General features: G+C 44.5%; 1 protein-coding gene across 8 annotated transcripts in view; it reads left to right on the top strand.

The window, feature by feature from the left end:
- Nucleotides 1–12184, top strand: part of SH3TC2 (SH3 domain and tetratricopeptide repeats 2) — a 65048-nt gene that overhangs the window by 8654 nt on the left and 44210 nt on the right. For 7 of the 8 annotated variants that reach the window (XR_016236347.1, XR_016236348.1, XM_002710298.6 and 4 more), the window contains exons 1-2: nucleotides 217–533; nucleotides 10576–10674. Coding sequence is in view for 6 of the 8 variants with exons in the window: in XM_002710298.6 (XP_002710344.2) it covers nucleotides 482–533; nucleotides 10576–10674 (151 nt within the window). In the remaining 2 variants the exon portion in view is untranslated. Of the gene's footprint in view, nucleotides 1–216; nucleotides 534–10575; nucleotides 10675–12184 lie in introns of those variants that run through there. The other variant, XM_051843483.3, reaches the window with a different exon arrangement.

Raw genomic sequence — 12184 nt, 5'->3', positions numbered from 1 at the left:
CAGAGAGGGCTGGGTGGGGCTCACTTTCTAAGCGTGGTGGGCAAGGGTGTGTGGGCCAAGGCAGTCAGGGAGGGAGCAAGGGCAGAAGCCTTGATTCCTGGATGCTTTCTGTCCTCCTCCTCCACCCTGGGCACCCCACAAGAACCAGGCTGTGTATCTGAGTCCTAGAATGCTAGGAATGTGCCACAGCCTGATAGGCATGAAGCAGTCTGCAGAGAGGCAGAGGGAGTGTGCTCCCCAGGCAGAGGCCTGACAGTGCAAGGACTATCAGGCCTACAGGCTGGGCGGCCCCTCCCACCCTCCCTTGGCCTCCTGCTGCAGCTGGGATATCAAAGGCTGCATTGTAAGTCGTGGAACAGCCTTGGTCCTTCGTGTGCCAGGGAGGAGGCGGGAGGAGGGACACCGTGGGGAGCTGGTTCCCTCCCAGCGCTCTTCTGGCTGGTGTTCCCAGGGGCCTCGGCCTGGGGAGGATGGTGCACACATGGGTGGCTGCTTCTGCATCCCTGGGGAGCGCAGCCTGTCTTGGGGCCCAGGTGAGTTTTTTCGGGGGGTGAGAGGAGGGTTGGGGGAGCAGAGGACTGGCCTGTGGCTTGGCCCAGGTTGTTGATCCAGCAGAGGCTCAGAGACTTGCTGGGTTCCCTAAACTGTTCTTCCAGAGGTGGAGAGATGGTGTGTCTTCTGGCTGCCTCTCCTCCCTCCTTAGGTCAGTGTTTGTCATTCTGGCTTTGTAAAAAGGGAGAAAAGCCGGGAGGCATCTACTTTTCCTGAAGAAAGAGACTTTGAGCTCACTTGGCCTAGGAGGAGCGAGTGCTGCTCTTGGCTGCCACTCCCGGCGTGTGACTAAGCCCTTCCTTCCTTTCCTCCCAAGATTCCCTCGGACAGGAAGAAAGTTCAGGCAGTGAGTTCCTCTGTGGCCCATGGGTGGTCATAAATTTGGCCTCAGTTATTCAACGCTATTTTGGTCAGGGTTGCTGTTAGTGGAGAAAAACAGGCTATTTCCTGCCTCCTACTTGTTCTAGTGTAATTTTCTTGGTATGTCAGGTTCAGGTCACTGTGCTTCGTTGCTCTAAGTTGTCAAGTCATGTAAGACCGACACAGGATGACCGACATTCCTGGTGTGCCTGGAACTCATGGCTTCTCAGGATGCAGTCAGTGTGACAACCCTGGCAGCTCCAGGCACACCGGGATGGTGGGTTACACAGGTGCAAGTGCCTTGATTCTTTTCAGAGCAGAACAGGTCTCTCACAGGGTGTTTATCAAAGTCGGTGGTTACGTTGGAAGGAAGGAAAAGATGTGTTGGGGGAGAACTCATTCAGGAGGTGGAGGAAAACATGACTCCCAAGAATCGTTCCTGGCCCTTGCAAGGTTTCTGTGACTTCCCAGAGCATCAGCATGGTTCCTGAGAGACGAGCCAAGAAGTGCCCCTCGCTGAGGGCTCTCTCTCTCTAACAGGTGACTTTGACTTTCCCTTACAGTCTCATGATTTGGGTCTGTAGAAGGCCTGGGAGGTTCTGAAGTAGCTATGTTCTGCTTCCTCTGCTCCAAGTCTCTGCTTAGGCACCTTGGCTCCTGCAGCAGGGAGAGCCTCCCAGACAAAGGAACCCTGGATGTAGTACCGTAAGCAAACTCCACACAGCACTATTGGCACAGAAGGCACCACTTCAAGCTATGAAACATTCTGGTTCTCTTGATTTCTGGGAATTACAAACTTTTCAATTCTTTCTCCTAAATCTGGTTGTCATTGTAGGGGATGTCATAACATGGGGAATGTGCTGGGTGTGTGCAGGATCACTGGTCTTGGAAGTCAGAAAACTGAGTTCTGGATCTGACTCAGTCTACCTTCACCTCGGCCGCTGTCCATGTATTTAATCTCTCGTCTCTGAGGCCAGAGTGTCTGGGTTTCATTTTTTTTTTTTTTACTTCCCTCCAGCAATTTATTTAACTGCTCTATGTTTTTATTTCCTCATCTGTAGATTTTTTAAAAGAATTATGACTTCTTCATAGGGTTGTGATTGGAATTAAGTCTACATGTGAAGCATTTAAAACAGCCCAGCACACAGTTAATTAAGCACAATGTATGTTAGTTGTTGTTAATTACATTCCTATGACCCTAACACATAACATTCTGTTTCTAGGTCTCCACTGACTGGATCATCCACGGAAGTTAGGGCATAAACTGCCACATAGAAGTGTCTCAGGTGTTTCAGAGCTCTGCTCCTGCTCGCTAACCCTACTTTCAGTCTCTGCTGCTATTTGATATCCAAAGGTTTCCTGTAGAATGGAGTTCTGCAGATCAAGTTCATGCAGAGCAGAGCTCTGTAGTTCAAAACAGACACGAGTACACAAGTACTGAAGAAAGCATCCTCAAAATTCTTATGATACTGTCATTCAGAGTTTTAAACCTTTCACCTATTTTTTTTTTTTACCATTGACATTTGCTGTTTTATTGAGAGTCAGCCTACCATTCCTTTCTTCTTTTTTAAGGATTTATTTATTTATTTATTTGCAAAGCAGAGTTAGAGAGAGAGAGAGAGAGACAGAGAGAGAGAGAGACAGAGAGAGAGAGAGACAGAGAGAGTCTTCCATCCACTGGTTCACTCTCCAGATGGCTGCAATGGCCAAAGCTGTGCTGATCCAAAGCCAGGAGCCAGGAGCTTCTTTTGGGTCTCCCACATGGGTGCAAGGGCCAAGCACTTGGATCATCTTCCACTGCTTTCTGGGGCCATAGCAGAGAGCTGGATCAGAAGTGGAGCAGCTGCTTCTCGAACCGGCGCCCATATGGGATGCTGGCACTGCAGGTGGTGGCTTTATCTGCTATGCCGCAGCGCTGGCCCCTCCACCATTCCCTTCTATTGATACTTTGCACCCTGTCTCCCTATACTGTTCTCCTACTTGTGAGAACCTTTCCCTAAGGAGGTTAATATGTGGACAGAGGCCAGCTGATGTAAACATCCCTATTCTAGATGCCCCTATTTTCCTAGAGAATGGGAACAAAGTATGAGAGACATCTGGAGCTGTTATTGACTCAAGGGTCTTGGACTCACTCATAATAGAAATTGACAGGTTGTCCAACTTTAACCTAGACAAGGTATCTGGGGAAGACAGCAAGGTGCAGAGATATTCCACTGGCTGAACACGGGGCTTTATTGGTTTGGGCAGGTATGGTCTTGTCCTTTCCATCTCTGGTTCATCCCTCTGGGCACAATGCACTTTGCTTTGCACTGGGTATGGAGTTCTACACAGGCACTGTTTCTCCTCTTGTGAGTGACAAGCTCAAAATGGCAGTGGTGCTCACCACTGCCTCCCAGGAAGGTCTTGGATCAGCTGCACTGGGCTATTCTGGGCATGTGTATAGTGTACAGGTTGGGAAAGTCCCCAAAAGAGCTGACAGAGGCCTTTTGCAATTGGTGTTTAAGATATTCCTCGTCCCAATTGGCTGAGAGTTGAGTGGAGTAGCTTGTGGTTACAGCTAGGCAAATGGATACGTGGATAGGGTAAGAGTTGGCTAGGGAGGGCATTGACTTTGTGAGTGAAGTGCTGTTTCTCTCCTGTCTCAGAGTGACTTGATAGTTACGTGACCTTGAGTAAGTGTATTCTTTCTTTGAAACTGGGTTTTCCTGGATGTAGACGTAATGGTAGTAGCAATCACATGGAACCTGGGGGTGGGGATTAAATTGTGTAATTCATCTCATGGAATCGTGGGCTGCTTTACTGTTAGCTAAGACAGACCACTCCTGTATCCTTTCTCCTTGGTTCCTGATTCCACTGCAGAAGTCTGTGCTCATGTTGTTCTGGCTGCTTCTGCCTTGTGTCTGTTTTCGTGGGAGTTAACAGTGAGGATCAAAGAGTGAGTCCTCAGGGTTAAGGGAGGCAGGAAAAGAGAAGGCTCTTGATAGCACTGTCCACTGGATGGCTGCCCAGCTGACTTGCTGTGGGGGGCATGCAGTAACGGATGTTGGCTGTGACTACCCCCGGCATGCTGCTCATATGTGGCTTGTGCCTGCTGTTACCGGTGATGCTCCTCATTTGCCCACAGCAGTCAACCAGTGGCATGTGGTAAGTTGGTGGGTTTTGGTCAATTGCCATCCTGACTCTCCTGACTCTAAGTTTCTTGCCATTATTTCATAAATAAGAATTGCTCACTTTGTGTTACAGAGAAAGTCATGTCAAAGTTCATTTGTCTAACACCTCCATCACTTCTCTCTCATCTTCAAAACATTTTTGAAATTTTTAAAAGTTTTTTTTTGAAAGGGAGAAGGAAAGAGAGAGAGGAGAGAGGAAGAGAGAAGGAGGGAGGGAGAAAGACTAGAGGGAGAGAGGGAGGGATACAGAGAGAGAGAGAGAGTGAATGAGAGCAGTAGCTTCCATCTGCCAATGCCTACAACATCCAGGGCTAGGCCATGCTGAAGGCCAAAGCTGAGAACTCAGTCAAGGGCTCTCACTTGCGTGGCAGGGAGCCAAGTACTTGAGCCATCACCTGCTGCCTCCCAGGGTGCATATTAGCAGGAAGCTGGACTTGAGAGTGGAACCAGGACTCTAACACAGGCACTTGAATGTGGGATGCAGGCATTCCTAGCACCATCTTAACCCCTGTGCCCAATCTTGCAGATTTATATCCCTAAACAGAAGATGTGAAAGAGAAACATTTGCTTACAACGATCACTGTGTTTTGTAATTTTCCTTTTAACCTTTTTGATAAATTTGAATAATTAGTATAATAATAGGAGATGAAAGTAGGCAGTGAATGCAGACAATAGTAAATGATGCTTCACTTTTATTAAAAGATTCATAATGCATTTTGAACATACCAATAATAGATAATGTGTTAGAATAATAAGCCCACCAATCATATTCCTCTCTTTCCAAAAAGTTAATCATATTCATGAATTCAGTGGTTTTATACTTTTACTACATATTCATGAACCCACAATTACTGTGAAGAATTGTCTTATAGATTTTAAAACTTAAACAAAATAATATCATTATACAACTGCTTTTGTCCTCTACAACATCATAATCTGAGCTCTATTTGTATGGATAGATGTACCTGTAGTTCTAATCTGATATTTGTCCCAATAAGGAGAATGTGGGTTTACATCACAAAAACTGCTGATGTTATGTTTATCGGGTCAAAGAAGAATAAAATATGTGGGTGGAGAAGAAAAGCATGTAGAGAAATGTTCACTGTTGAATTTTCTTCTTAAGGTTAGGCAGAGGGTGGTGGGTGCGTAGGAACAGAGAGAGTGAAAGAAAGGGGAGTGGATTCTCATTTCCAGTAAGTCATTGTGCATGAAGTTTTTCTGGTCAGACACTTTAGATCTTTGAGTTCTGAAGTCTAGTTAATGGAATGGATGTAGCAAGTTCTGTGCCCACTGATTTGGGGGACCTATGACTTTTTTGGTAACTTGCTATATGACTTTTCATGACAGTTTCTTAACAGTAAAATTCACAGAATTCAGTGACCCCTTAACTCACTTCAACACTCATTTTCTATAGTTACTGCCTCTTCCCTATGGTCATCCCTCAGTTTCAATATGCTGAACACCTTTTCTTTTCTTACTTTAAAATACAGAGCCATTCATGCTAATGACTCACTTCTTGTTGTCTAGAGCCCACATTCTCACACTCACACCTCTGCATTTCTACAACAGCTTTTCAGCTGGCCTCGCTGTCATTCCTTTGCCACCCCAAGCAGAGCATTTACTTTCGTCATGTACTCTCATGCTCAAGTATGTTTCATGGTGCCCCATTACTTACTGTATCCATTCTGGACATCTCTGCCTTCCTTACAATGCTCCTCCATTCTGACCCCACGTCCTTACCCACTTTCTTCCCACTACCACACCTTCCCCATACATAGGCTGTTCTCTGCCACCTTATGAGCATGCAAAGCTCATTCCTGCTCATCCTGCTGATGTTTTTGCTGGTAATCCTGACTTCCCCACCCATATAAATCTGCCAAGAAAAAGAAAATAGAAAGCCACAGACTAGGCAGAATGTTTACAAAGGACATGATTATATCCAGAACATATAAAAAACATTGCAACTCAATGATAAGATAGACATCTGCAACACGTGGAAAAGACAATTCCATATGGACAATATAAGGATAGCAAATAAGCCCTTGAAAAATGCTCACCATTATTAGTTATTAGTAAAATGCAAATGGAAGCAATGAAGTAAAATGACATCTCTTCAGATTAACCCTACACCAAGTAAACATGCAGCATCTGTTTACCATCATTTACGCATCCATTCTAGGGCAAATAGACATTTGCGGCTACAAAACTATACAATCTACAAAACTATGATTTTCTGTTGTAAACTTCATTCATTCTTTTGAAGCTGTGTATCATCTCCCCCAAGCCTGGGTCGCTATTATTGTTAGGCCACTGTTTCCTCTCATGGATTTTTTTTTTTTTAAGATTTATTTATTTACTTGAAAGTCAGAGATACACAGAGAGAGGAGAGGCAGAGAGAGAGAGAGAGAGAGAGAGAGAGAGATCTTCCATCCAATGGTTCACTCCCCAATTGGCTGCAACGATGGGACCTGTGCTGATCTGAAGCCAGGAGCCAGGAGCTTCTTCCAGGTCTCCCACGTGGGTTCAGGGGCCCAAGGACTTGGGCCACCTTCTACTGCTTTCCCAGGCCATAGCAGAGAGCTGAATTGGAAGTGGAACAGCCAGGTCTCAAACCGGTGCACATTTGGGATGGCAGCACTTCAGGCCAGGGCATTAACCCACTGCGCCACAGTGCCGGCCCCTAGCTGCCAGGGACCTCTCATGGATTTCTACAATAAGAACATACTCTCCAACTTGTTGGGGCAAGGATAAATGAGTGACTGGAATGGGTAGGGACCAGGGTGGCCAGAGAACAAATGCTCCATAGAGGAACAACAACCACTGAATGTCAGGTATATTAGTGCAGTTTCCTGTTACTATAACAAAATACCTTGGTCTGGGTACTTGATAAAAAAAAAAACAGAGTTCAGAGTTCTGGAGGGTCAGGGGAGTGGTACCAGCGTTGGCGAGGCTCTTGTGCAAGCCTCATGTTGGATGGCACCATGGCAGGAGCACGTGAGAGAGGGACAGCTCACGTGGCAAGACAAGAAGCCAAAAGACTGACTCAAGGGTCAGACGTATTACTTTACAACAATTCGCACCATTAGTGATCTAATTGCTTCCCACTAGGCCTCACCTTATAAAGGTCCCACTATTTCTTAACACTGCCACCCTAGGGACCAAACTTCAAATATATGAATCTCTGGGGGATGCTTTCAGACCATACCCAAAGTATACTGTTGGGTTCTAGCTGTTATGAATAGTGCTGCTCTGAATATTTTAGGGAACATATGTATGCATTCTTTTGTGTGTGCATAATTTCAGCTTAAATTGACTGTGTTTCCAAAGAAAATGTCCAAAGTTTATTCTCACATTTGCAATGTATGGGAGCTCCAGTTGCTGTTTATTCTAACAAACACTTGCCTTTATGTGCCTTTTTCATGTAGCCACACGGTGTACCACTGTGGTTTTAATTTTCATTTCTCTGTTGAATTTGAGCAAACTTTCATGTATTAATTGGTAGTTTGGATACTGTTATTGCTGAAGTGCCTGTTAAAAAATCATCTTACTATTTTTTTTCTGGAGAGTTGCTTACCTAGTTCTGACAGATTTTTAGCATTCTTTATGTATTCTAGGTTTGGGTTCTTTGATGACTATACATTTTCTCAATATTTTCTTCTATTCCATCACTTTCTTCTCATTTGCTTAGTTGCTGTTTGTGATTAACACAAGTTCCTAATTAAATATATTACACTTTTTTAATTATTTCTTCTGAGGGTAGCATATTTTCCATGCTGTTCAGGAAATCACTGGCAACCTTAAGTTGTTTGAATTTTTTTACAAGTTTATTTTGCATAGGTTTACTTTAAAAAATATATACCTAAGAAATTCTACTGCATACAGTCCACAAATGACGTTTCACAAAACTTTGATTTTCAATTGTAAGCCTCATTCATGCTTTAGAAGCTGTGTCTCATCTCCCCCAAGCCCAGGTCATCATCATCATTGTTAAGCTATTGTTTCTTCCCATGGAGTTCCATAATAAGAACACACTTTCCAACTTGCTGGGGCAAGTATAAATGAGTGACTGGAATGGGTGGGGACCAGAGTGGCCAGAGAACAAATGCTCCATAGAGGAGCAGTAACCACTCAATGTCAGCTGAGTGTTGGCATTGAAAATCAAGGCCCTTGGCTACAGAGCAAACACAAGCAAATACAAGCATTTGAGTTATGTGGAATATTCTGATTTTTCGATGATGTCAAGCATTTCAAAGTAAAAAAATCCCTTGTGTAGGGAAAGCAGAGGAGGAGAAAGAGGAATCCGTGGTCAAATGTTGTTCCAGGGTGGGGAAGTAAGCTGCCTTTCCAGGCATGGCCCTGGGACTAGCAGCACAGTCATCACCTGGAAGCTTGTGAGAAATTCAAAAGCTCAGCTTTCAATGACTAAAGCGCAGTCTGCATCTTATCAGCATCCCCAGGCGATTCATATACACAATAATATATTTTTTTTTGACAGGAGAGTGGACAGTGAGAGAGAGAGACAGACAGACAGAGAGAAAGTCTTCCTTTTGCCATTGGCTCACCCTCCAATGGCCGCTGTGGCCGGCGCGCTGCAGCCGGTGCCCCACGCTGATACGAAGGCAGGAGCCAGGTGCTTCTCCTGGTCTCCCATGGGGTGCAGGGCCCAAGCACTTGGGCCATCCTCCACTGCACTCCTGGGCCACAGCAGAGAGCTGGCCCGGAAGAGGGGCAACCGGGAAAGAATCCGGCACCCTGACCAGGACTAGAACCCCGTGTGCCGGCGCTGCAGGCGGAGGATTAGCCTATTGAGCTGTGGCGCAGGCTACAATAATATTTCGAATACACCAATTTGGGTGTGTGGTTCTCAACACTGGTTCAAATTAGAAACTAACTACATCTGTACTACAGACCACAGACACCAGAACCTCTAGGCATTGTTATTTTTAAAAAACAACCTAGACAATTCATACTAGCAAGTGAGGTTCAGAGCTCTAATTTAAACTAACCCACTTCCTTATAAACGGGGAAAGTGATATCTCAAAACCTGGGCAAGTGAAGTGATCTTCCCAAGGCTATCTAACAAATGTACAGGAAAACACCCAATTCCTGCTCATTCTAGTACCTCATGATTCTCAGATTAGTGCTTTTTGGCCTCAGTTGCTTTTGGTTTCTGGGGAAGCTGAACTACAACTTGATCCTGTTCAACTCTAGCTCATTACTGACAGCGTTCCAGCTAAGCTGCTTAGCTTTCAGCACTGAACAGCTAACAAGATTTACTGGATGAAGAACTGTGAGCTGATGGGCTCGCCTTCTGTCCTTTTGAGAGGAAATTAATTTCGTTTTCCCTTACTAACATTATTCACAATGCTAACTGCTCCCACCATCAGGACATAGAAGGTCTTCCACTTAGGTGTCAAAATCCACCTGCATGCAAACAAGGGCTCTTGACAGCCATTTGATGATTTAGGTTCAGCACTAACCAGCAGTGAGTGTGAATGTCCATCTCGGTGCGCCCTTGGGCTGTGTCATTAGAAGCAAAGATCCCAAATGCAAAACCTGCCAGGCCTACTTGACCCTGAATCATAATTTTATAAGAAACTGGGAGGATTAAATAAGTGACTCACAACTGGTGGTTGAGTCAGAATTCCCAGCCTTCTTTCTAAGACCAGGTAATGTGCTTATGTAACATTCTACCCCATAGTATTGTCCTTGAGCAGTTTCATGGTCAAAAGAGTAGTCCAGCAGCTGAAATAAATGTGTTGAAGACTTGGGCTCCCTTCTTGTCTTTGGGAGATACCCTGTAGGAAGTCCACATATATAGGTGATGCTGTGAAATTCTCCTGTGCTCCCTTGCACCTACTTCCTCCTGTGTCACAGCTCCACTTGGGTCTCTCTTTTCAACTTTCTACCATCAGAATCACTTCCTCCTAGCTCTTGTCTATGTCCTGATCTTCTCGTTTCCAGGCCACTTGTCTGGATGAAAAGATAGGAACTTTTTGTAGAGCTGAGAAGAGCTAAGGTCTCAGACAGGATCCTACTGAGTGGGCAGAGAGTAGCACAGTCTGGGAAATCACACATTTCAGGGCCTTTACAACCATGCCCAGTCATCTTGCCAGTGATGCCGCTCTCCTCATTTTCCTTCTCTTCTCCAGCCTTGAGCTTAATTTTAGTGTAGTCAGAGCCATGGTGATCTGTGTAGGCTCACAAATGTGCTGAGCACCTTTAGTGGACTAAGCCCTGGGACTTGGCTTCACCTATGGGTGGGGCTGCTTCTTTAATGAAAAGAGGACACCCAGGCGGCTGCAGGATTGAGATAGCAAGTATGACAGTTTTCTGATAGCAGCTGAGTACAAAATAATTCTAAGGCAGTAGTGATAAGAGAATTCTTGTGTCACCAGTCTTGGAAAAAAATTGTCCCTTGACAAAACCTTGCAGCCCTTGCTTGTATCTTGCTTACCCTCTTACAAATGCTCTTTCATTGTATTTTCCCCAGGCAAAGAAGTTCCTTCCCAGGATCCAGCCATATCAAGTGAGGGTATCTCCCCATCTGAATACAAGGAAAGATGTTTCCTGTCACAGAACATGACTCCAGGTATTTGAATCCCAAGGATAAGTGCTATGTTTAAAAACACTTTCCAGGTAGATTATTACAGCAACCTCCTTACCTCCCATCTGCACGTTCCCTCTGCCTTACCTTTCCTGAGACCGTCACCAAATGCCCACTTGTCTGCATGAGTCTGACTGCAGTGCTCCTCACAAACCTTTTATTAACCTCCATCGCCTTCCACGTTAATCTGAACCTTCTCAGGCTGGCGCAGTCTGGGACATATGAGGGGTGTCATACACTTCCTGTGTTGAGGAAAGCATACCATCAATGGGATTTCCCAGGGCTGGGGGGAAGGAGTAAATTTTGTTTTATTTCTGTATTTTTAAAGGCCTGCAGCCAAACCTTACTAAGGCCTCTTTTTTATTTTTATTTATTTGTTTGATAGAGAGAGGAAGAGAGAGAGGGAGAGGGAGATGTAGAGAACAAGCTCATAGCTGTTAGTTCATTTCCCAAAGGTGCACAAGTACTAGGATTGAACAGGACTGAAGCTGGGAACCAGGAACTCAATCCAGTCTTCCATGTGGGTGGCAGGAACCCAATTACTTGAGCCATCACTGCTGCCTCCCAGGATCTGCATTGGCAGAAAGCTGGAGTTAAGAGGCAGAGCCAGGAATTGAGCCCAGGCACTCTGATGTGGGACATGGATGTCTTAACAACTAGGATAAACACCTGCCTCTTAAATATAGTTATATATTCAACATGGTACTTCAAAAAGTGTACACAGTTGCCGGTCAGAAAACTTATAACAAATTCATTGCTCATTGAGTAAATATGTTGAGGTCATATTTAAATTCTAAATAATACCTAATATAATACATTATATAGAGATGTTTTGAATAAATGTTTATTATATAATAAGTGAATGAAATGCTGAATATGTGGAGTGAGATTGCCTAAAGAGGACATTTGTGTGTTTGTGTGCCTCTTTCAGAAACAGAAAAAAATTTTGAAATTAATGTGAAAAAGCCTTTTTCTTGATACATGTCTCTCACAAGAACCCCATCAAGATTCCTCAAAGAAGCTGGAAGAGAAGGCTGCTGTTAGGGAAAGCTACACCTGTGCTGAACCGTGTGCCAGAAACTGTAGGGACAGCCTGTAGATGTCTCGGTGTCTATGGCCCAATAATGGGAACCATTTTTGAGGACAAATGATACGTCAAGAGATTTTTACATGTTCTTATCTTTAGGTAGAGACACCCAACCAACCACTTATCAGGTGGGAAACAGAGCCTCAGAGAGGGAAGTAATTTCATTTCCTCTCAGTCAACATACAATGAGGAAGGAGTGCAAGCCTTAATCCTTGTTTGTAACCACCATGTTCCATCACACCTCCAAATATCCACTTTCTTGGGATGCAAAAGAGATTATGAATCTTTAAGGATATGAATCATTTGAATAGATGTTATATAAATGTCATACCAGGTTTCTGCTTTTCCCAGTTTGAAATTCTGTCAAATTGCTTGGTTGACAATGAGAAAAACCTCAGCCTTTGTTTC

The sequence above is a fragment of the Oryctolagus cuniculus genome, chromosome 6 (genome assembly GCF_051225735.1).
Source record: "Oryctolagus cuniculus isolate XC-2025 breed Fujian yellow rabbit chromosome 6, ASM5122573v1, whole genome shotgun sequence".
Lineage (NCBI taxonomy): Eukaryota > Metazoa > Chordata > Mammalia > Lagomorpha > Leporidae > Oryctolagus > Oryctolagus cuniculus.
Note: the sequence above shows the minus strand (reverse complement) of the source record. Positions and strands in the feature narration are given on the sequence as shown.